The sequence below is a fragment of the Pseudopodoces humilis genome, chromosome 12 (genome assembly GCF_049639895.1).
Source record: "Pseudopodoces humilis isolate 2021_Gansu_Grassland_sample_001 chromosome 12, ASM4963989v1, whole genome shotgun sequence".
In the NCBI taxonomy this organism is placed as follows: domain Eukaryota; kingdom Metazoa; phylum Chordata; class Aves; order Passeriformes; family Paridae; genus Pseudopodoces; species Pseudopodoces humilis.
Window position 1 is genome coordinate 15716646 of NC_142211.1, and position 26060 is coordinate 15742705.

Below are 26060 nucleotides of genomic sequence, written 5' to 3' on the forward strand. Positions count from 1 at the left end.
GAGTGACCATGACATGGACTGAGACTGGCAGGGAATCTGAATTGTTTATTCAAAAGAAACAAGCTGGTTTTATACACTTTTTAAAGGCGCAGTATTTACTTACATGGTAGTTCTTACTACATGACCTATGCCATGTTGCCACGTCAGCAACATGCTTTCTAAATGTCCTTCTATGGGGTGATCAAGTGCTGTTCACCCATCTGTCAGCTTCCGGCAGGCTTGTCTCCCATAGGGGTCTGTTGCGTGACACCTCCTCCCCCCAGGGTCCAGTGGATGTGGAGTGCCCCCGACCAAAGAGGCAGGGATTTGATTTTAGACAGGCAGTGTTAAGGTGAGGGGCATGGCTTTAAATCCCAGGAGGAGTGGACTCTGCCCCTCTGCCTTGGGGGATGTGCCCTGTGGGGCCAGGGGAGTTGCTCTTCCCTCAGGTCCTTGTAAAGTGTCAGCCGGGGATGTTCTACCCTTCTTTTGTTGCTGGTGTATACTGCATTTATTTTGGTGGCCCCTCCTGTTGTTCCCCTATTGGTTTGTGCCTCTGAGACTTCTCCTGTGCTGTGTCCCTGTTGGACCCAGACCCTAAACTCCACCCTTGCTCTACCCCATAAAACCCACCTTCCTGCCTTTGTTCTGGGTTCTTCGTTTCTGGTTTATGCTGGGTTAATTCCTGTGTTGGTGACACCCCAATAAATGGATTCCCGAGTTTAACCAAATGGAGACCCATCTTGATTTCCCACGTCAGTCACCAGTAGCTACAACCTCCCCGGATATGACTCTGTTGCAACACAATGCAACAGGTGGAGACGAGCCTCTCTGTGGTGCCATGTGCTTCTGCAGGCGCATCCCACAGCCCGCAGTTCAACTCCATCCCATCTCTTTCCACAAGTCTCTCTTTTTGGTTTTATATAAACAAGATTTATGAAACAAAACATTTCTAATATTACAATATGTTTAGCCCACCGCCTGAACCAAACAAGCTCCATTGTTCCTATGAACAGGGGGATAGATGAAAACACCCAATAACTGGTGCACACCTCCTTCCCATGAATTGTGACAGTGATTAAACAGATAGAACCTTGAGAAACAACTTTGTCTAAAACCTTTACCATCACCTAGAGTCTGCAATTGCTGGAGGGTCCCGTTTCACAGTAAAGACTTGGAGAGTTTTTCCCAGCAAAGACTTACAAGTTTACCTCAAAAGAGGGTCTAGCTTTTATAAGATCAGATCAGTGAGTCAAAGTGATTTGATTGCACTTTTAGGGCAGAAACACCTGGATATGATGGTATAATCCCCAGTCAGTCAGGGCTAGGGCTTGGCCAGAGCCTCAAGCCTTGCCTGAGAGGGTTTCCCTAAAATACCTACAAAACTGCCTAAAAACTTTATTAATATCAGTTAGGAGTATGACTTCAGAAGAGTTTTTCCCCACAAGCTGATTATGGAGCTGGAGTAACCAAGGCTGGTCAGACCACTCTTGCAGGTACCCATCATCAACCAGAATCTGTGGAAACATAAGCATATCCTCCTCCCCAGGTTATCAACGGAAAGGGGCCTTTCCATTTTCCACTTTCGATTCCTAACAAGTACCTTAGTGTAGCAATGTATCTGAACAACTTAGGCCATAGTGTGCTCCAGCCAAACCGTCTATAGAATTTCTTATCAGACCCTCTGGAATTCTTCAAGGTTTCTGAGATATAAATTGTTCTAAAATAAGAAAGAAGAGGCTGAGAAACAGAACAACAAGGCCACAAGAACCAGATAACAAGGGGTGGTCAAACACTTGGACTGTGACCAATCACATATCCTGAGAAGTGCGTGCTGAACATGTGGACAGAATAGAGGCACCACTCAAGAAATGCATGATCAGTGTGTGCAGTAGTTTTAGAATCTGTAAATAAGTGTATAATGTAAACAATAAATGGCTTCTGTGTAATCATATTGGTTCGTTGTTCAGTGGTCCTGAGCTTCCGCATGCTGGTGACCCCGGCAACGTGATCATAGTGCCGTGATTATGAAGCAGGCCGGACCCTTTGAACTTTGAAGGGGGTCCTGAGGAGTAAAAAGGTGGGAGGCCTGGTTGGAGAGCACCAGGGCTAGACCGTGGCAGATGGAGTCAGAGGATGGCTCCACATGGAGTCATGAGGGAAGCTCCCAGGAGAAAGGCTCCGGGAAAAAAAAATACACAGATGCTGCAGCAGGCACGCCAGAAAAGGTGAGAGACTGGGGGGCTAGAAAGAATGGGAAGGGCTTTGTCAAAAGAAGAAGAGACCACACTAAACATCTTCCAGCATATTCTCTCTAAGAGAGCAATTAAATATGATCAAGAAGTCTTAAAAAGACTGTTAAAATGGGCTCAGGAGAGAGGATTTTTTGCCACCCCCGGGAGTCATTTCGACACCCTTGAGTGGGAAAGGCTGGGAGGGATTCTCTGGGATGCCGTGAGCAATGGATCAATAGAAACTATTATAAATACATATTGTGAAATTGGCTTTTCACAAGTGTTAAGATGAATATTATATGCATAATGTTATAATAGCTTTTATGTGAACGAAGTCTTTTTCTCCTACTGTTAGCTAGAATTTAGGCGTAGGTCAGAAGAATTTTGGAGGTTAGGTTAAGGTCCTGCCTGAACAGGCAAGATAACCTCCAGTGAACAGATGAATGAGGCCCAGGCTACTCAACACTGCTATCAACATGTAGAGCCTGTGGAAGAAGAAGCCAAGCCCAAATTAAAAGATTATAAGAATTAAAACCACAAAGTCAAGAAACACACATGCTCTAAAAAGGCAGACCCAAGGAGTGGCCATGAAAAACATTTCCTAGAAAAGTTTGAATATGCATACAGTCCATACTGTACAAATGGTATATAAGGGGTGTTTCCAAAGCCCCGGGTGTGCTCTTGGCAGAGACCCAAGCACCCGGCCGTTTTAAACCTTTGCTTTATTATCTTTGTCTCCTATTGTCTTTTTGCTTATATTTGTGATAGATTGGCATTTAAGAAAACAAAGAGAAACACCTAAGGAAGTTAAAACCGCTGGAGGCTGATGGGAGTTTGTCTCCTGGCCAACAGCTGGCCATTTCTGAGAATTGACAGTAGTTTTAACCATTGAAAAGTGAGATCAACCTGTGAACACCACCTTAACACCTAAGCCCGAGAATTTCTTTGTCTCTTTGTTTTCTGGCTGTGAAAGGTAACAGAGCTCCAGCTGGTCTCCTGTCCCCTGCTCAGGCCATGCGGCCTGAGCAGGGGCTGGGCTTGGCCTGCCATGGCTCTCGGCGGGGAGATGGGGCCTGGGGGGTTTCCCTCGGGCTGTGGCCAGGCCGGGTTGGTCCCTGGCTTGGCTGCAGTTTTTGCTGCTGCTGAGTTTCACCAGAGACTGCCGAGTAAAGAGAGAAAGCCATTGACCTGTGGCAGGCTGAGACAGTGACTACACTTTCCAGAGCAGCCATGAAAAATCTTGAATCGCAGATAGCTCCAGCTGCTGCTCCGGCAGAGATCACAGAACCATCTACAAAGCCTGGGCAACATTTTAACTCTTTCACTACCCAGATAAGACTTGCAGATTAATCTTCTTTTTCTAGAGAGAGAGAAGAAAAGAGAGTGATCAACGGATAAAGAGACAACATAAACTGTTAAAGACAGTGAAGAAAAGAATTAAGCTTCAGATGGAGAGAGAAATAAGTAGATGCTTCAATACGCTGAAATATTCTTTTGTTGAAACAATAGAGTTAGACGATAGTGTTCTGAAAAACTCCTTTAATTAATGAAAAAGTATTCTGGGGGAATAGAGTATTTCAAAGTGTAGATTTAAGCAAATGGTGAAATAGTTGTGATCTTATGTGATGCTGGAACAGAAATAGAGAAGTGACAGTTGTTGAAAATTTGTGGCTTTTAATAGGCAAAGAAAAAACTTATGTTTCCAGAGATGCTCACAGAGACAGATGAAGAGAACTTTTGCCTTTGAATAACTCATCCTTAAAATGACACCCCTTGACCCATGACCCATAACACACCTCAGAGTGATGTGAAATGGGAGGAGAGAACTGATGACAGTTTTCTGGGTGGCTGGCATCAAAGAAATAGAAAAAGATAGGAAAATGGTTTTCTTGGGAAAAACTCCAGAGATTAGCAGAAGAAGACTTCTGTTTCTCTACAAAGACTGATGAAGAGACTATAGCAAAGTTGGGATTGTTTTAGCCATCAAAGTTTTTTGTCTCTATGTTGTCATGTGAACAAGAGAATGGTTGAGTAGTGGAGAAAAAGGAGTTCTGGATGTTTTATTCTGGTTTCTTAATCTTGTAGTTTTGTTAATAAACTTTCTTTGTTCCTTTTAAGTTTTAAACCTGTTTTGCTCTTGTTCTAATCTGTATCTCAAGCAAAAAATAAGTAAGTTGTCTAGTGATTTTTTTTAGCTAATGCTTTAAAACCATGACAGGTGGTGTCCAGAGCAGAGCAGGCATTTCTCAAGGACATTGAGAATGAACATCTCTTTAGATTGTTCTCAAAACTGATTTATTTGGTTTCAACTCGAGACCATTCTTTCTATGTGATGCACATAAGATCGCACACCCAGTTACCAGGTGAAATCTCTGAGGGGAACCGGAAAGCTGATTCCCTTGCTGCCTCAGCCGAAAAGGTACGTCTCCCAGATGTGTTCCAACAGGCTAAGCTGAGCCACCAGCAATACCATCAAAATGTGCCAGGACTGATCCGTCAGTTCCAGCTGACAGGGGGTCAGGCTAAAGCCATTGTGGCCACCTGTCCCAATTGCCAGCTCCAGGCAGTGCCATCACTAGGCATTGGGGTTAATCCCCGAGGCCTTGGAAGCTGTGAAGTGTGGCAAACAGACATCACACACATTCCCAGTTTTGGTCACCTTAAGTATGTACACGTGAGTATTGATACATACTCGGGAGCAGTGTATGCCTCTGCTCATGCCATAGAATAATCTGTACATGCCAAACAACATTTGGTACAGGCCTTTTCAGTGCTGGGAATCCCTAGGGAAATTAAAACAGATAATGGCCCAGTGTATAAATCCAAGGAGTTCCTGGAATTTGTCCAGCAGTGGGGAGTGGAACACAAAACTGGCATTCCCCACTCCCCCACAGGTCAAGCTGTGATTGAGCGTACCCACCAGATGCTCAAACAAGTCCTAGCCAGGCAAAGTAGTGGAACAGTGTGGATGTCTCCACAGGAAAAGCTTTGCAAAGCCATGTTTGCCATCAGTTTCCTGAACTGTTCATTTGAAAACATGAATCTTCCAGTGACTTGGCATTTTAACAGTGGTGATCAGTTTGAATTGTCACAGCGTCCACCGGTTTTAATCAGGGACCCCTAAACTTGGCAAACCAAGGGCCCCTATGAACTTGTCATCTGGGGGCGTGGTTAAGTGTGTGTATCCCCCCCTACAGGCCCCCAATGGATACCTCAGAAATGTGTAAAGCCTTTTGTTCCCAAAAACCCAGCCCAAGCAGAAAAGGAGGAAAGACAAGTGGCAGTCGCTTTCAAAAGAAGACACCACGGGGAAAAGTAAGAAGAAACCTTCCTAACCTCTGGTTAGCCTCTGACCTGTACACCTTAACTGTGAATATGCTTTAAAAAATGTTTTCTTTTTCTTTTAGAAAAAACCTACCTCACACTCAAACCCATGATGAGCCTTACCTCAGCTGTCATCCCACTCATGCTGAGCAGCCTGGCAGCTGCCTGGATCGTCCCTCAGCCACAACAGAACATCTGGGTGACCCTGGCACACACACTTCAGCAAGACAATATCTGCCTGTCCACTGCAGCAGCAAATGACCCTATGTCCACCTGTCTGGTAGGAATCCCACTGCAGGTTGAAGACTTTCCAGCCAGCTTTAGTGATCCCAAGTTTAATACAATTCCCAAATACACAGCGACCAGCCACATGAAAGCCGTAAGCGGCAAGCTGTTGCAGTGAAGAACTCTATAGAAAAGTGGTTACTAATACTGCCCAAAGCTAATAAGGAGCCCCAAGAATTAAAGCTATTAAGTTCCTCCCCCGCACCTTTTTGTGTTCACTTCATTTACAATTCACTGCCAGATACAAAACCATACAACCACATAATCCAGTATCAAAAAGAATACAAAGCAAAACAATCGTGTGGTATCCTTAGTCAAGTCTTAGCGGACGATCCTCGCCACTCACATCCAAGAATCCTCCCTAAAAGCATATTTCTGATTTGAGGAGATAAAGCATGGGCAGGACTCCCATGCACATTTGGATGGCTGTCCCTGTTAGCACCCAACCAAACCCAAATTATTAAATGGACTCAAAAAGACAATTCAACACATGAAATCCACAAAAGAGGCACTGATATTTGTCGCTCTATTAGGAACATCGAGAAGAACGACACAGACTCTCTTGTGAGTCAATCAGGAGAATTTCTCTGGGTTTATTACCTCAGGTCTTTGTTATAGACTGATACGTGAAAAGTACAGAAAAGAAAACTCTTATTGGTTAGTAAACTAACACATCACCATCATTGGTCAGTGGGGTACACCACCCCTCGACCTTCTCTTGCAAGAAAACAGGAAACTGACAAACAGCACCTGCAAGGCTGCCTTCTATCTCTGAAGATTGTTTTAATTCCTCCCTATGATTTCCCAGGCCACTTTCTCAGGCAAGACTGAGAAAGCTATGCGGCCTGCAATTTCCACCGGCACCGTGCTCTCTGTTTCAGAGTTAGCATCCACAGATATTTTAGACTCAAATTGCTATTCTGATATATTTCATTGGGCAAAATCAAAAAGGGTTGCTGCATCCATATTTCTTCCATGGGTTGCAGCTGCCAAGGCACTAGATGAATTAGGACAGCTCGAGTGCTGGGTAATTAAACAGGCCAACTTAACATCAGCCCCCCTCAGCTCCCTCCTCGATGATGAAGGGATTACCAGACAGGCCACGTTCCAAAATCGAGCTGCCATAGATTTTCTTCTGCTGCTGCATGGACATGAATGCCAGGAATTTGAAGGACTTTGCTGCCGAAACCTGTCCTCAAAAGCTCCCAACGTCCACGGAGCCCTCTGAGAGATGAAGAACTTGATCGGACAAGTGAAGCAAGAAGCCGAGGACTGGTTTAGTGAGCTGTTCAAAGGGTGGGGACTCACAGGATGGTGGACTTCAATAATCAAAACAATCTTGTTGTTTTTTTGTTGTTCTGTTTCTAATCATGCTAGCATTTGGGATTGTCCGTTGTTTAGTTTTAAAAGCGCTCAAGAATTTAGTCTCTACTACCTCAGAGATCAACCACATAGAACTAGCGGACCGGAAGCAATCTAACCGGCCCGCCAATCACGAGTGGTGGATAAACTCGTGACCTGTATCAAGATAATCTCATAACCCTTCAAAAAATTTTTATAAAATAAGAAAGGGTGAGATGATGTAATGCATTTAGAAAAATGGTATGACCTGAGAATGCACCCCCGAAATGCAGAATGTTTCTTTCCCTTATCTCTTTCTTCCCAGTTCTCCTTATTGGTTGTGTGAATGTAAACCACCCTCTTCCCCCTGCCTTCAAAAAGAGGCGCTTATCAATATTCTTCCTCTTTCCCTCTTGCTCTCCTTCTCCACAGGATCCCAAGAAAAATAAAGCTGCACTTCCATCTCAGCAAGGGAAGGGGCCTCGGTTTAGTTTCTCTGTTCTAGGCTATAATATCTCCCCTTCTTCCCTGGCTACTGCAGGGCGAACGGTGGTTATAGAGAGGCAGGGGATACAGAATTATAGCACAGGATATTATATCATCCATATAGTGGTGGATGTTTGCATCTGGGAATAATTTCTGGATGGGGGACAGAATGTGAGCAACATACCACTGGCATATAGTTGGACTGTTCTTGAGGCCTTGAGGTAGATAACACCAATTATATCTTTTGAGTGGAGCCTCTCTGTTAAGAGAGGAGATGGAGAAGGCAAAGTGAGGGGCATCTTGAGGGTGCAGTGGGATGCTGAAGAAACAGTCTTTGATATCTATGATGGCAAGCGTCCAGTCTCGAGGCAGCATCGATGGTGAGGGCAGACTAAGCTGGAGGGAACCCATGTCCTCAGTGATGTCGTTGATCTTGCAAAGATTGTGTAAAAGTCTCCATCTGTCCTTTCCAGGCTTTTTCAGCACAAAGACTGGGGAATTCCAAGGGCTGGTGGTCTCGCCAGCTGGGAAGCTCTGGCCCGAGTCAGCCCTTAGCAAGCTGCTCTTCAACTAGGTCTTGTAGTGCGTGCAACTTTACCTTTGAGAGGGGCCACTGCTCGACCCAGACTGGGTCCTCACATTTCCAGATGAGCTGAGGGGTAGATGGTAGCGCGCATTCCTCAGTGGCCCCAGTCTGAAATTCCGGCTAAGAATGTGTAAGGAAACTCCCCATTGAGATAGAAGGTCTAGGCCCCATAGGGTGATGGGGGCCCTTACCACGAATGGCTGGATGGTTGCCATCTTGCCTTCAGGTCCTTCCACGATGACATTCTGCTTGCTGTGCATAGATACTGTTACTCCACCAATCCCTGAAATCATGCATGCCACTGGCTGCAGTTCCCAGTTTGCTGGCCACTCTGAGCTGGCGATGATGGAAACATCTTTGACAGTGTCCAGCATCCCTGGTTGGTAGATCTTTTCCCCCTTACAGAATAGGCCACGCTCGCTGGTAGGCTTATTTGAGCCCACAGTCTGTGCCCACATTATGGTGGGGTTGAGGGGAAGCTGTTCCATGCGGTTCGGTAGGAGTAGTAAAGCTTGTGCAATCGGGGTTCCCCTGTGAAAAATAAAAGGGTAGGTCTGTGCAGCACAGCTGGACAAAGATTTCTTGTCCAGGGTACGCTGTTTGTACTTGTGGAAAAACATGGATGCTACATATGAGCAAAGCAGGGAGCACAGTGCCTGTGGAAAAGCAGGCCACATAACTTTCTCAGTCTCACCTGAGAAAGTGGCCTGGAAAATCATAAGGAGGAATTAAAACAATCCTCAGAGACAGAAAACAGCCTTGCAGGTGCTGTTTGTCAGTTTCTTGTTTTCTTGCAAGAGAAGGTCGAAGGGTGGTGTACACCACTGACCGATGATGGTAATGTGTTAGTTTACTAACCAATAAGCGTTTTACCTTTTTGTACTTTCACGTATCGGTCTATAAAAGAAGATCTGAGGTAATAAACCTTAGGCTCTCCTGATCAACTCACAAGAGAGTCTGTGTCGTTCTTCTCGCCGTTCCCAATAGTACGACAGAAAAACAAAAATTTATTTTGGACGATGGAAAGTGTCACCTATAATTAGAATGTCTCTGGAGCCACCTTTCAGCCCATGCTTTCCTGTGGGAACACAGTAAACACTTTCATCTGTAAAGTCAATGGACAGTGCAGTTACCAGCTGGTGCCAGGTTCCCATCTGTATCTTTCCGTGTGTTGAATCCTCCTCATGTGACTTGGGATCTCCCAGGATGATGCGCTGTGATGCTTCCCATCTTTCTGGTCCTGGCTGTCTGATGTGAATCTCATAGTTGGGACGGAGCGAGATGGCTTTTGATTTGTTGTCTGCACATAGGGCCTTACCACACTTTTCTGGAAGTTTCCTGAGTGCTGTTGGTATCACTGCAGTCTCTGGGGCCTTTGGTAGCCAGTGTGAGGGTCTTGGGTGGGTGACCTCTCTGAGCAGTCCTTTATAAAGTGTCCAAATTCCCCACTATTGAAACAGCGGGCATTATCTTTGGAGGCCACCACTGTGAATGCACCAGAAACCCCTTCAGTGATGCCTTTAGCAACTGCTTGGGGAACTATGTTTTCAGTGGATAAATGGTGTGTACAACTTTCCACTATTTGTTCAATGGTAGGTTCTGTGTCCAGGGGTAAAGCCCTCAGAATAGTTTTACATGTTTCATTAGCATTCTTTATGGCTAGTTTACTCAGACATTCCTTTCATTCCTCTATACTCTTTATCTGTTTTTCCAAGGCATCCTTTAATCTATCTACAAATTTACCCCTTGTTTGATATTAATGAAATGTAAGGTAGGAGTAGAGTCATTTGGTGTAAGGAGTAATGATGTTTTTGCTGCAATAGATGTCTTGCTGTGTATCCTCTGGTAAAGTGTTCCCTTGGTCTGAGGGTTTTTGTAGATCACCTTCTCCAGATAGCTGTTCAATAGTGAAATTTTTCCTATTTTCATCTTTAGAATATTTGTCAGATAATGTTTTAAAATGTTTTTCCAATGCCTTTCCCATAGCATATATTCAGCAGGGCAGAGAAGGCATTGAGCAATATTTTTGACATCTTGTGGTACTAGGATGTGCGCGGAGAAGATGGCCTCTAAGTAAAAGGATGTGCTCCCCACCCGTGTTCTTTTGCTACCTTACGAAGATTTATGAGTTCTTTGTTAGTAACAGGCTGCCACACTGTTTTTTTTGCGGCCGCACCCTCCTGCCTTTTTTATAAGTGACTGGGAAGGCTAAAATCCTTTGAGCTAATTTCCATTCCCCTGCCTGGGTGGCTGGAATCCGATTTAGTGCCCAAGGATCAACCTCATCTAAATCAGAATTAGTTGTGCTGCTGTCGCTGTCATCCTCAGAAGAGAATGCAGGGCGTGCATCTGTGCGGTGCCTCCTCGAGTGCACCGAGGGTGCCTGGAGCGGGGCAGCGGGGGACCGAGGGCACGCAGCCCGGGCGCGAGAAGGCTGTCAGGGTGCCGGGTTTTCCGCTGCGGCGGCAGAAGCTGTGGCTGCGGCGGCAGGAGCTGGGGGCTCGGGGGGAAACCGCGGGAGGGGAGAAAGCTGTGGGAGGGGCGGGGGAGCCATGGGAGGGACGAGGGCCAGCGGCGGATCCGCGGGAGCCGCAGGAGCTGCGGGCACAGCGGGTGTCCCACCCCACGACCACTGCTGTTCAGCAGCCGGGAGCGGCAGGGCGGTTGCCGGTGGGGGAGGCTCTAGGACAGGGGGAGGAACCGACAGGGGTGCCCCATGCAGCATCGCTGGGCAGGGATAGGGACAGGATGTGGTGGGTTGGTGGGGAACGGGCTCTGTGCTTCCCGTCCCGAAGGGGAGGAGTGGGGGTAGGGGAGAGGCGGGGTGAACGATGGCGGCTGCCGGAGATGCAGCGGGCACGGCAGAAGAGAGCAGGGTGGTCAAAGCGGAGGTGGGGGGAGGGGAGTGCGATAGGAGGGATAGGAGCCAGCACTAGCAGGGTCGAAAGGGTCGAAAGGGTTGATGCCGCGCGTGGTGTTTTATGCCGGGGATGGGGGTTGGGTAGGGGTGGAGAGAGGGGGGCCGAGGACGGGGAAAGCTGAAAAACCGATTTCTCTGGCAGAGAGGCTGCCTTATCTTTGTCATTAGCATATGAACGAAGAGATGATTCCGATAAGGCCTGAAGAAGAGGGGGAGGGTGCATAGAGAGGGATTTTTTTAGTGTTTTTTCTACAGCTTTGGTTATAATATGGAATAATGGTATAAAATGTGTAACAGAAAACTCTCCGTTAGCTTGAAAGGCATAAAGTTTGGTCCCTACTCTATCGCAGATAGACTTGAGACAGATAGAGTGCCCATTAAAGTCAGGAAAATGCTTAGAAATCCAGTGGATAAATTATTTCAGATTTCTTTTAGAAAGATTTCCTTTAAAGAATTTGAAGTTACCAGCAGAAAGGGTATCTAGAATTCGGGAATATAGGTCTCTCTCAGTATGGGACAGCTAAAACTTTCCTAGCTTTAATCCCATACTGGTAGTCCAGGTCCCAGCCTAGCAGAAAAAAAGAAAAAAAAAAAAGCAAAAAAACCCAAAGAAAACAAGAAAGCGTGCAGAAAGAGGCTGAGTTAACTTACAAATCTCAGCTGGTCGGGTCAAAATAAAAGACTGCTGGGTTGGTGGTCAGGCTTCTGTTCCAATCCTCAGGGCTTCTTCTCCCAGGTGGTGAATTTGAGGGTCTCAGAACTGCCTCCTCGGATACCCTCTCCTAGAACGCAGGGGGTGTCCTTAAATGAGTGACAAATCTGATGGTGGTTTAGTCCTGGAGGACACCACTCTCTCCTGGGACTCCGCTGCTTGCAAGGGTCCAACTCAGGCTGCTCAGGTGCCACAGGTTGGTGGCTGGTTCTGGGGGTCTGTCTGACCCCCAGCCGCCGCCACAGACTTCCGAGATACAGGTCCTGCGAGGGACAGCCGTCCAGAGGTCTCAGGCAGTTTCCAGCTGGGGGTAACCCCTATGAGCTCGGCCTGAGGCTTCAAATTATAAGCTCTTTTAGATGTGATTTCAGCTCTTGTAGTGATCAGCTCAGCTCATGGGTTACCCCAGCCAACAAGTAGACAAGAGACAGGAGGCTGTGTAGCATTCTGCAGAGTTGTTTATTGGCAGGCTTCAGCGAAGGGGGCCAGTGACCGTCACATCCACTGAACTGGGCCAAAGCTAGGGATTTTATAGAGAAGGGGAGAATTGGGAAAGGGACCAATGGTTTAAGACGGGGGTAAAACGACCAATAGTTTGCAAGGAGATAACACGGGGTCCTGAAGCAGGAAGGGGTCCACAGCTTAGTCACCCTGACTAAGTAGTTTTATCTTAGGGAACAGATTTCCAAGGTGGAAGCCATTCGGAGGACTGGCTTTCCTCCACACCTACTCATCTATTCCAGCCTGGAGACTATGTTAAATGGTGGGATGTGGGAAGAGATGGGATGGAGTTGAGCTGCAATCTGAGGGATACACCTGCAGAAGCACATGGCAGCACAAAGAAGCACATGGCACCACAGAGAGGCTTGTCTCCACCTGACTTTGGGGGCAGGAGGTGCCACGCAACAGAGCCCTATGAAGAGAAGCCAGCCAGAAGCTGAAAGATGGGTGAACAGCGCATGATCACCCCATAGGACATAAAGAAAGCGTGTTGCTGACATGACAACATGGGATAGGTCATATAGTGAGAATTACCATATAAGGAAATACTGTGCCTTGAAAAAGTGTATAAAACCAGCTTGTTTCTTTGAATAAACAATTCAGATTCCCTGCCAGTCTCAGTCCATGTCTCAGTTGCCCATGAATGGCACCCTACATCAGGGATTGAAAGGCAACTCGAGGTTGCTTCGGTGATGCGGACTCAGCTGAACTTTACAGGGGGGCTGAAACGAAGCCCAGGAAGTGAAACGAAGCTTGGGAGCTGAAACGAAGCTCATGGCGTGTAAGAGATACTTTGGGGTGCGGACGGTCCAGGACATGGCAGAGACCTCTATAGTCGAGTTAGATGTTAGTAGTTTGTTTCAGGGCGAGAGAGAGAGCCCTGCGAGGAGCCAACAGATGAAGCTCAAAGCAGGCTCAGAGGGAACAATACAAAAGGGAGTAGAATATAAATACACGAGTTTAAGACTTAAGATAACTAAGAAAGAGAGTAACAGAACAGAAGTGAGAAAGCTGGATAAAGAGGATAAAGAAGAGCAGAAAGAGCAGGAAGAAGAGAAGCAAGAGGAAGCAAGAGAGCGAGCTCTCCTTTACAATTACTTATATAACCTATACATTTGAATATTCTATTCCTTTACTAACCAATCTTTCTAAGTATACTAATACAGTAACATTTGTGTGCGACCTATAGAAATCGCTGCTTTTGCATATTTTTAGTTATCTCAGGGGTACTTCAGACTTTTCCTTATAAGGCTGGGGAGAGGGGTCTCAGCTTAGTTTTATTGGGGAAAAGAATGTGTTCTGGCATACCAGACAGGTTTCTTTGAATTATTCAAACCGTGCTTTCATTTGTATTTCTTCCTTAGCCTTTCTGGCTAAGGAGTCATATTTATAATTCCTTTCTGATTCTACCTCTCCAACAGTGGCACTGATTGACCTTTACACAAGATGCAGGGTAGCAGCCAAGAACTATGGGGAGTGGTGTATCACTGGAACAAAAGAATGTCATAGAGATGTTGAAACAGATTTTGAAAATTCACAGCAGGAAAGTTGAATCTACAGATTTGAAAGACTGTGATCTAACTTTGAATTGTACCAATATTTTTGACCCTTGGACACTTGATTTAGGGGATGCTTTGTGGGACTGCGTTTGTGGGTGGCAGAGCGCTGGCAGAGCTTTTGAGTTTATGACAGACTGTGTGCGCTTCACTCATGGTGCATGCGGCACCCAATAACCAGAAAAAGAAGTACATTCATGGCACTGCAACAGCATCACAGGCTCCTCCGGCGCCTGCTCCTGCCGCAGCCACTCTTTCTGTGCTGTCGTTACAAGAAACACAAGACGTTGACTGTAAGTTTCTCGGGGCTGTGGGAGAACTGGAGGATGGCCCCTGGTCCCCCGATACATTTGCATCGGGAAGGGAGCCAAATATTTTCCACTCTGATCAGTGGGCAGCAGTGAGAAAACAAGCAGCTGCAGAAGTAGATGCAGACTTATTGCATACTTTCCTGGTTATCTACCAGCTCCACAAACTACCTAGATGGGAAAGCTTGCCTTATTATGCCATAAAAGACCTGCGTCGCTTGGCCATAGACAATGGCATCAGTGACCCCTTCACTACTAGCCTTCCGGAAACTGTGGTGAACTTGTATGATTTGGCACCCCAAGACTTTAAGCAAGTAGCACGGATTATGCTGATGAGTATACAATTCACTGGATGTCAGAGTGGAGAGAACTTTGCACTGTTCAAGCTATGGACAATTTATGGCAACCCCTGGAGCACGTTTTGTGACCTATCGGTGCAGAAGCTCTTATGGGGGAGGGCCAATATACTCTGACCGTGATGCAGGCTCAGCTGCCTGCGGAAGCCCTTCAACAGTCAAAGGAGCTTGCTTTGCAGGCTTTTTGTAAAGTTCCGGACAGTGGTCTCACTACAGTCTCATTTGTTAATATAAGACAGGGAGCTGATGAACCTTTTTTTAAGTTTCTAGATAAGTTAAAAGGAGCCCTAGATAAGCAAGTAGACAACACCACAAGTAAGAAATATTACTGAAGCAGCAGTGGAAAACACAATCCCTGACTGTCAAAAAGTTTTACGCTCCCTGCGAGCCCCCACTGTCATAGAAATGCTTAAGGCTTGTCAGGGAATCAGCACTGCCAGTAATAACATGACTTTGCTTTCCAAGGGTCTCGCTACAATGAACGTTGCTTTCGGATTGAGGTTTCTTTTTTTGTGTGGGACACCGGGTCACATGAGACATGAATGCCCCCGGAACAAAAGAGGTTCCAGGAACTCAAGCATATGCCTGCCTTGCTGGAAGGGACACCACCATGTGAAACAGTGCTGATCTAGATTTAATAAAGAAGGGGGGTTGCTCCCAGCTACATCAATGGGCCCTCTAGGAAACTGCCAGGGGACGGGGGGGGGGGGGGGGGGAAGAACCACACGTGGATAGCAAATCAAGCCCCGCTGCACTCATCCCCTCATCCCCACAAACGTCTTGCAAGCCCAGACAGCAGGTGGCACCAGCATGGACTTGGCCTCTGCCATCACAATAACTCTTCAGGACAGTGATGTGCACTGTTTGCCTTCAAATGTCCAGGGACCCCTGGGCTGGGGATGCAGTGCACTTGTGATTGGTCGAGCATTGACCACAAAGCAGGGTTTTTTGTTCTGCCTAGATTTATAGATGGGGATTTTACTGAGGAAATTCAGATAATGGTTTGGACCCCTGTATCCCAGTATAAAATTTCTGAAGTGGTACAAATTGCTCAACTTGTTTATTTCCATGTTAAGCCCCCTCATAGTTTTCCATGAGTTAGAGGTAACAATGTCTTTGATTTCACTAGGCAGCCACAGATCTTCTGGGCACAGTCACTTTCTGTTTCTACTGTTATAGCTTTCTCAGCATGGCCCAGTCATTGGTCCCTGACTCAAGCTGCTAAAGGTCCAGCTGGGGCTGGAGGCCTCTACTCAACATCAGAGTGCTAATTTTTCCCCAATAGAGGGCCCTGAAGGTCGTGTTGCCACTGTGAAACCTTATGTGCTATCACTCCATTACTTTGTGAGGATGAGACTGCCTTAGCCAATGGGGTCTTGTATTGGGTACAAATATACAAAGGCATCTCCAAGCTGGCCATATCATTCCCACAACTGGCCTATGGAATTCTCTGGGGTTTGTTATTCAGAAAAAGAGTGGAACATGGCAATTGCTGCATGATCTTAGAAAAATCAATAATGTTATTGAGCCTATGGGAACCCTACAGCCAGGGCTACCATCTCCTGCAATGTTGCCACAATCCTGGACCCTGATAATAATTGATTTAAAAGATTGGTTTTTACCATACCACTTTATGAACACAATGGCCCCCGATTTGCATTTTCTGTGCCTTCCATTAATGCTGTGGAGCCCTACCAAAGATATCATTGTAAAGTTTTACTTCAGGTCATGAAAAATAGTTCTACCGTTTGCCACCACTTTGTTGCTCAAGCGCTTGCTCCAGTACGCTTGAAAGCCCCTAATGTTTTACTCTATCATTACATGGATGATAATTTGATTGTTGCTCGCACTCCCGCTGAAGCACCAAGGGTAAAATAATTGGTGATTGAAGCAGTAGAATGAAAGAGTTTGAAACTAGCAAATGAAAAGGTACAAGAAGCCCCTTGGAAATATTTAGGGTGGAAAATTTTAAATCAAAATCTTCGGCCTCTGCAGCTGCAATTGATATTTCGAGTGTCCACCCTCAATGATTTGTAAAAGCTCTTGGGAGCAATTAATTTGGTACGCCCTTTGCTGGGTATTACAACTGAACAACTTGACCCTTTTTTCCAGTTATTGTAAGAGGACCCTGAACTTACTTCCCCTTGCACCATGAGAACCAGAGCAACAGAAGCCTTAGAACAGATCACAGACATGTTAAGTGATTGACCGGCTCATAGTAAAGTTGATGGAATCCCTGTCAATTTTCATCTTATTAATGTCCCTTATCAGCTGTATGCTTTATTGGCCCAATGGGACGATGCTCAAAAGGACCCTCTCGTTATTTTAGAGTGGACTTCCTTGCTGCATCCATTTGGAAAAATCATTGTTTCCCGCATTGCACTGATTTCACTGTCAATACAGAGTAGCTGACAGCATCTGCTGCAACTTGATGGAGCTGATCCCTCTGTTATCTACTGACCCATGACCTAAGATTATTTAGATTGTGTCCTAGTTTAGAGCAAATCTGGGAGAAAACCTACGAATGGGGTCCCTCCCAAAAAGCAAATTCAAGCGGCCTCTCCCCCAACTGGTTTGGTAAAAAAATTTCCTTGGAGAAAAGTGGAAAAAAACTGTTTATTTAACAGAAATGGAATAATATTAAACAATAAAACCTCTTGCTGTTCAATGAGATGTAAAATCCAGAAAAGTCCATTTCATGGGGTATAGCACTCCATTTCTTATCAATCCCTCCAGTGCTGGAAAGTGCTGAGGCCCAGGTCCCAGTGGGCCACAAGTCTGAGCTCCCAGCGTTTTTCTGGGTTTTCAGTCCAGAGCAGGTTTGAACAGATCCAAGGAAAAAGGAAAAAAAAAAACAAAAAAAACCCCAAAAAACCAGTCTGGGGAAATTCTCTGCCTTAGCTAGCTAAAAACTAAATAAAAGCAAAGGAGAGCTCTGTCCCGCTGTCTGCCCATGCTGCAGACAACACAGTCTGGAGAAGCATGTGGTGCAGTGAGTGATGTTTCTGAAAACAAACTGTGAGCTTCTTCTTCCCCCCCCTTCACTTTCGGAACCAGTCTTAAAGGTGCAGAACTTAACATCCAGCACAAACAGAACAGACAATTGGAGATACAATCATCATAAAGTCACCCTAGGACATTCCACCCCTTATCTCCATATCATCAACTTATTACCAAAACTAATATATATTCTAACTCTACAAACACATACATTAAATAATGCATACACATATATATACATATGCACAGACAAGGGAAGTGACATTCAGGAAACAGTGATATTTACTCATGGTTCTCATACAACAATCAGATCTCCCTGAGGTGCACATCGTGTTGTTCCATCTTTCTGCATTATCCACCATATGCAACCTGGTCCTTGAGCAAAGACAACCTCACAGATGGGTTTGTCTGTACTCGAAGGAGAACTGATACAAACTGCCTTCCCTAACAAACCTCTGATATGTACCACTGGGATTTTATCTACTGTATGCATGGGCTCAGATTGGGCAGGACCTGCTCGATTGGTGGAACCTCGAGTGTTAACTAACCAGCTGGCCTTTGCTAGATGCTGCTCCCAGTTGTTGAAAGAGTCCCCCGCCAATGCTTTCAAGGTGGTTTTAACAGTCCATTGTACCTCACCACTTTCCCAGCCACTGGTGCATGATAAGGGATATGGTACACCCATTCAATGCCATGTTCCCTAGCCCAGGTGTTTATAAGGCTATTCTTGAAAAGAGTCCCATTGTCTGACTCAATCCTCTCAGAGGTACCATGCCTCCAAAGGACCTGCTTTTCAAGTCCCAGGATGGTGTTCTGGGCAGCAGCATGAGGCACAGTGTAGGTTTCCAACCATCCAGTGGTGGCTACTACCATTGTGAGCACATAGCGCTTGCCTTGGCAGGTTCAAGGAAGGGTGATGTAGTCAACCTGGCAGGCCTCCCCATACCTATATTTGGACCACCACCTACCACACCATAGGGGTTTCACTTGCTTGGCCTTCTTGATCGTGGCACACGTCTCACAGTCATGGATAACCTGAAAAATACTGTCCGTGGTTAGACCTACTCCTTGGTCTCTTGCCCACTTATAGGTGGCATCTCTACCCTGATGACCTGAGGCATCATGAGCCCATCGAGCTAGGAACAACTCTCTCTTGTGTTGCCAATCTAAATCTATTTTTGACACATCTATCTTTGCAGCCTGATCTACCTGCTTATTATTTTGGAGCTCCTCATTTGCCCTACTCTTGGGGACATGGGCATCTACATGACAGACTTTCACAGACAGTTTCTCTACCCTGGTTGCGATGTCTTTCCACTCATCAGCAGCCAAAATTGGTTTTCCTCTGTACTGCCAATTAGCCTTTATCCACTTGTCCAGCCATTCCCACAGAACACTGGCTACCATCCATGAATCAGTGTAGAGGTAGAACTTTGGCCACTTCTCTCTTTCAGCAATGTCCAGGGCCAATTGAACAGATTTGAGTTCAGCAAGTTGGCTTGATCCACCCTCTCCTTCAGTAGCTTCTGCGACCTGTCGTGTGGGGCTCCATACAGCTGCTTTCCACTTTCATTTCAACCCTACAATGACAGGAACCATCAGTGAAATGAGTGTAGCAGGTTTCTTCTACTGGTAGTTGGTTGTACGGTAGAGCTTCTTCAGCCGTGTCACTTTTTCTTGGTCCTCTTCATCAGTGAGACCAAAGTTTTCACCTTCCGGCCAGTTTGTAATTATCTCCAAAATCCCAGGACAATTCAATTTTCCAATACAGGCACACTGTGTGATGAGAGCCATCTACTTGTTCCATGTGGCATTAGTAGCATGGCGGATAGAGGGAAATTTTTCTTTAAATATCCACCCTGGCACCAGTAGTCAGGGTGCCAGGAGGAGTTGTGCTTCAGTGACAATCACCTCTGAGGCAGCTTGGACTCCTTCATAGACTGCTAAAATTTCCTTCTCTGTAAGAGTGTAGTTGGCTTCAGACCCCCTGTAGCTTTGACTCCAGAATCCCAGTGGTTGACCTTGAGTCTCACCAGGCACTTTCTGCCAAAGTCTCCAGGACAGACCATGGCTCCTGGCTGCAGAGTAGAGCGTGTTCATCACATCTGGTCCTGTTCTGACTGGGCCAAGGGCTACTGCATGAGCAATCTCCTGCTTGATTTGGGCAAAGGCTTCTTGCTGTTCAGGGCCCCACTGGAAAATGTTCTTTTTGCAAGTGATCAGGTAGAGAGGGCTCCCAATCTGGCTGTACTCAGAAATATGCATCCTCCAAAAACTTAGGGTGCCTAAGAAAGCTTGAGTTTCCTTCTTGCTGGTTGGTGGAGACATTACTATGATTTTGATGACATCAGTAGGAATCTGACACCATCCATCTTGCCACTTTACTCCCAGGAACTGGATCTCTTGAGTAAATCCCTTAAATTTGCTCTTCTTGATGGCGAAACCAGATTTCAGGAGAATCTGGATGATTTTCTCTCCTTTCTCAAAGACCTCTGCTTCCATATTCCCCCACACAATCATGTCATCAATGTACTGCAGATGTTGTGGAGCCTCACCCTTTTCTAGTGCAGTCTGAATCAGTCCATGGCAGATGGCGGGACTGTGCTTCCACCCCTGGGGCAGTTGGTTCCAGGTGTACTGCACGCCCCTCCAGGTGAAGGCAACTGAGGCCTGCATTCTGCTGCCAAAGTGTAGTAGTTTAGATTCACCAATTTGTGTTTCCCGGCCAATGCACCAAATAATGTGGTGGTTTTTAGCACTAGCTAAACATCACCAGAGTATTTTCTCATTTCTTGCTGTGAGATATGGATTAGGAGAAGGGCAAAACTGGCTTAAAACTTAAAAGGGATAAAGTTTATTAACTGGACTACAAGAATAAGAAACCAGAATAAAACCTCCAGAAACCTTTTCTCCCCCACCCAACCTTTTTCCTTCCTCAACTGACACCGCAGAGACAAAACCTGGGATGGTAAAGCAGTGCCAACTATACCATAGTCTTTTTCATCAGTCTCTGTAGGGAGAGGAATTTTCTCTTGTCATTCCATGGAAAGTTCTTTACAAGAAAACAGTTTGTCGTGGCTTTTCATTTCTACGAATGGCAGCCACTTGTCGTGCTATATTAGGAACGGCGAGAAGCATGACACTGATCCTCTTAGCTGCATTGTCCAAGAGAGCAAAATTTATTACTCTTGATCTTCTTTTATAGACATGTTCAAGAAGGTCCAAGAGGTAAAACTCTCATTGGTCATTAAAGCAACACATCACCATCATTGGTTAAGTGGAATACCACCCTTTGACTGTTTCCTAAACAAGACCTGCAAAGGTTGTTATCCTTTACCAAGGACTGTTTGGATTCTTTCTTATGCTTTCAAAGGCCAGAGTGAGAAGCCTGTGTGACTTAGTTTCACATAGACTCAGTTCCCTGCTTGCATTTTGCATTTAGCATCCACAAGCTGCCCGGGGAAAAAATCTGCCATCATGCCTTCCTCCCATTTTCACACCACTATGAGGTGTGTTCATGGGCCATGAACTCAACGGGTATTATTTTAAGGATGAGTTACTCAAAGGCAAAGGTTCTCTTCATCTGTCTCTGTGATCATCTCGGGGAACAGAGGTTTTCTTCTTTTCTCCCTGGGGCAAAGGGTCTTCATCAGCTCTCACTTCCCTCTCTCTGTTCAATCATCTCATGGGATCACAGTTACTCCACCATCTGCTTAGCTTCATCAGTGGATACCTTTGCTCAGATCTACAGTTTGAAATACTTCATTCTCTATTGAGAAACCGCTCAGACTATTCGCTGAGTCTTCACAGAAGTATGGCGAATGTTGTTTATTTCTATCTTTAGCACACTTTTATAGGGTCCGACAGGGTCTGCGGGCCTAGCAAGTTACTACTGGTTAATACATATTGTTTTACATTCTTTCCCAAGTACACAAGGCTATTGTTTTTCTTTATTCTCGCGGCTCCAGGAAAGCTTCAAGGATACTGCCTTTAATATTGTCATCTGGATTAAAGGCTGGCTTGGGCAGACAGGCTTGTTGCCCGATCCGAAGAAAACACAAACAACCGAAGTCGTTTATGCGGTGCTTTATTGAGGGCCCGGGAGCCCGTGGACTAGCGTCCAAAGACAGAGCCCCATTTCACAGAAAAATCACAGGGTTTTTATATGTTTTCTACACGATTTCTTCATCATCATAATTTCTTAATTCTCTCTCACTACCTGGTACGATTATCTCTCTGACATTTAAATTTTGCCAAAAGTACATTCCTAGATTATCTCCTAGTTACACTGCTTACATTGCAATATCTGCCGTATAGTTCATCTGCAGGTTACATGTGGCCTACCAAGCCTTAGCATAACTACTACTAATGTCAAACTAATGCTAACTAATACAGTTTATTGAACCAAATGGCAACAATTCCTCCCCTTTTGAGCATTCTTCAATCTTCTGCAAGAGTGCTCAACTCTTAGTTATCGTTGGTTCTTTCAAATGCTGGATTATCCTGCCCAACGACATCTTCATACTTCGGAGGAGGTTGGCGTCTTTCATTGAGGTGTATCTCATTGGTTCTTGTCAAGGCTTTTATCACTCTTCTGGTGCGTCTTGTTTCTTTTTCGATGACTCCTAGAACACACTTATAGGCTAACCAAACGATTAATAACAAAACTACAAATAACAGAATGTACTGTACTATTGACGAAACCCATCCAGAAACCTGAAGTCCTAAGGACTCAAATATAGCCCCGATCCAATTATGTTGTGCTTCTTTTTCAATTTCTCTTGTTTTGGATTCAATCGTTTCTAATTGAGAAATATCTTTTTCTACTTCAATGGTCACATTTGGAATATGGATGCAGCAATGGTCAATTTTCGTTTTTAGATATTGACACACACCACGCTCTTTTAACAATAGCATATCTAGTGCCATCCTGTTCTGTAAAGTCATTCGGGATGTGGCTTGTAATTGCAAATTCATGTCTTTAAATCCTTTAATTGTTTGATTCATCCACTCCACCTGACCACTCGATTGAGGTCGCCAAGGGGTGTGTAAGTCCCAAGATATGTCTAACATCCTGGCCACCTCTTGTACTATTCCTGCTGTAAAGTGTGGGCCTCTATCTGATGACAGTCCTAACGGTACCACCCCAAATCTTGGAATAATTTCCTTCAACAGTGTTTTGACCACTTCCTTTGCCTGATTGGTGCGACAAGGAAAGGCCTCAGGCCATCCTGAAAAAGTGCATACATACACTAAAAGATACTTAAAGTTCTGTGCTTTCGGTAATTCTGAAAAATCTACTTGCCAGTAATCTCCTGGTTCTGGTCCCACTTGTAATTTCCCTAACTGAATCTGTTTCCTAACTATTGGGTTATTCTTCAAACAAGTTGAACACATGGCATTCACCCGTTTTGCCAATGTTAACATCTGGTTAGAAATTACTTCTCTTTTTAGAAATGTTACCAATGCCTCTGCTCCCCAATGGCATTTATTATGTTCCGTCTCTAAGATGGCTTTCATAATTCGGGTGGGAACTACAACTTGTCCCATGATTGTTACATACCATCCAGTTGCATTCTTTTGCGCTTTCAGCAGCGATGCTAGTTTTTCATCATCCGGGGAATACTTCGGTTCCTGAATTAAATGTGGAGTTACAGGACTCACCTTAGTGGGTATCAGGGCCATTTGGGTCCACACTTCTCTGGCCGCTTCTCGTGCTGTGGCATCAGCTAATTTGTTTCCTCGATATATTTTTCCTTCCTCCTTCTGGTGACCTCTCACATGCATTATTGCAACCTTTTTAGGTTGGTGTACTGCATCTAGCAAGGCTAGAATTTCAGTTCTATATTTGATAGTAGTTCCTTGGGAGTTTAATAACCCTCGTTCTTTCCACAAGGCGCCATGAATGTGCACAACCCCGAAAGCATATTTAGAATCAGTCCATATATTCACTTTCTTTCCAGAACTTAACATTAGGGCTCTAGTGAGTCCAATGATCTCAGCTCGCTGAGCTGATGTTCCAGGAGCCAAAGCTTTTGCTTCCACTACAGTGGTAACTGTTACCACTGCATATCCCGCATACCTGGTACCGTTTTCTACAAAGCTGGACCCGTCGGTGAACAGTTCCCAATCCGGATCTTCCATTGGAACATCTTTCAAATCCATTCGGCTGGCATACACTTATTCAATCACCTCCATGCAGTCATGTGCTAATTCTCCTTCTTCCTGCCCACTGCGGAGAAATTCTGCTGGGTTAACATGATTAGTCATTTTTAGATCTACATCATCCTGTTCTCTCAGAATTGCTTGGTATTGCAGCATTCTGCTGGATGAAAGCCAGTGACCCCCCTTTTGTTCCAAGACTGCCAGTACCATGTGAGGCACAAATACCTCTATTTTCCTTCCCAAAGTCAATTTCCTGGCTTCCTGGATGAGGATCACTGTGGCCGTAACTGCCCGCAAGTATGACGGCCAACCAGCACTTACTGTATCTAGTTGCTTCGAGAAATACCCTACCGGGCGTTTCCAGGAACCAAGTCTCTGAGCTAGCACTCCCAGTGCCAATTTCTGTCTCTCATTCACATACAACTGAAAGTCCTTGTTTAAATCTGGAAGGCCTAATGCCGGAGCTTCTTTTAACGCTTGTTTCAAGTCTTCAAAGGCCTTTTTCCTCTGTCGATTCCAGCTCAACTGCGGTTCTTTCAACGCTTCATATAATGGTTTAGCTAGAAGTCCAAAATTTAAAATCCACAGCCTGCACCACCCTACCATTCCTAGAAAGGACCTTAGTTCTTGATGGTTCCTGGGAAGGGGAATAGCACAAATAGCTTCCACTCGATTGACTCCCAACCGTCTCTGGCCTTGGGTGATTTCACATCCCAAATATATTACACTTTCTTTTATCAGCTGTGCTTTTTCTTTTGACACTCGGTAGCCAGCTTGGCCCAGCATATTCAACAGAGCAATAGTCAATTTCAGACACATTCCTTTTTCTGCTGTCGCTAAAAAGATATCATCCACATACTGGAGAATGACATAAGAGGAAGGTAACTCTCTTACCTCAACAGTCTTCCATTCTTCCAATTCCTTTGCCAGTTGATTTCCAAATATTGTAGGGCTGTTTTTGAATCCTTGCGGCAGTCGAGACCAGGTGAGCTGTCTCTTTCTTCCAGTATCAGGACTCTCCCATTCAAAGGCAAAATATTTCCTGCTTTCCAATGCCAGAGGGATGCAGAAGAAAGCATCTTTCAAATCGATAACAGAGAACCATTTAAATTTTTTTTGACACAGATGTTAATAAAGTATACGGATTGGCAACCACTGGGTGAATGTCTTTAGTAATGTTATTAATTGCCCTCAAATCCTGCACTAGCCGATACTTACCATTGGGTTTTCTAACTGGAAAAATAGGAGTGTTAAAGTCTGATTCACATTCCTGCAAAATTCCTTGTGCTAAAAACTGAGTTATCAAAGGAGCGACACCCTGTTTAGCTTCTAACTTGATTGGGTATTGTTTTATTCTCACTGGCTGAGCTCCTTCTTTTAATTCTACTACCACCGGCTGAGCAGCTTTTGATTTTCCTGGATTCCCAGTCTCCCATACCCAAGGTACTACAGCTTGATCTACTTCAATAGGAATAGGAGAGGGATCAATTTCTTTTATTACAAACAATTTAGCAATTTCTTCTCCCGGAACCTCTAATTTCACCCTCTCATTCTCGAATATGATTCTGACATTTAATGATGACAACAAATCTCTGCCAAGCAATGGCTTGGGGCAATTAGGCATGTACAAAAACTGGTGATCTAATTCTTTTCCTCCAAATCTCAAATTTAATGGTTGTAAAAAAAAAAAGGGTCTTTCTTCTAATTGTCTTGTTGCCCCCACTACCTGTATGGTAGTATCGCTGATAGGTCTTAACCTTTTGTTTAAAACTGAATGCGTTGCCCCCGTATCCACGATAAACTCTTGTTCTTTTCCATCAATATCAATCCTGACCCTCAAGTCCTGTTCTAGTCAGCTTTGATTCTGATAATTTCTTAATACAAATGCTTGGGTGCTACCTACTGGATTCACGGGGTAACCTGTTGGTCCATTTACTGGCATTCTTCCCAATCCAGCTTTCACTGGGCACTCATTCTTCCAGTGTCCTAACTGACGACAGAACGCGCATTGATTGGGAGCAATCCCTCCTTGCTGGGGACTAGGAGGGGCCATTACCCGTCCTCCAAATTTAACATTCTGGAATCCTGCCCTGCCACGTCCAGAACCACGACCGCGCCCAAAACCACCTCTGCCTCCCCCCCTTTCACTGTCTTGCTGCATTATAGCTAGTATGTTCGCCTGCTGTTTCTTGGCCGTTTCTTTTTCTCTGTTATTATAAACTTTCCAAGCCACCTCTAGCATTTTATCCAGATCACGAGTATCTTGTCCTTCTAATTTCTGCAGTTTTGTTTTTTTTTTTTTTTTTT

At 45.1% G+C, this 26060-nt stretch overlaps 1 protein-coding gene across 1 annotated transcript; it reads right to left on the minus strand.

The window, feature by feature from the left end:
- Positions 1-10521: 10521 nt before the first annotated feature.
- LOC148183424 (uncharacterized) lies at positions 10522-25446 on the minus strand. The gene is given in 3 exon segments (XM_088061473.1): positions 10522-10917; positions 23253-24872; positions 24874-25446. Coding segments are annotated over 3 exon segments (2520 nt in total). The 5' UTR covers positions 25378-25446.
- Positions 25447-26060: the final 614 nt, after the last annotated feature.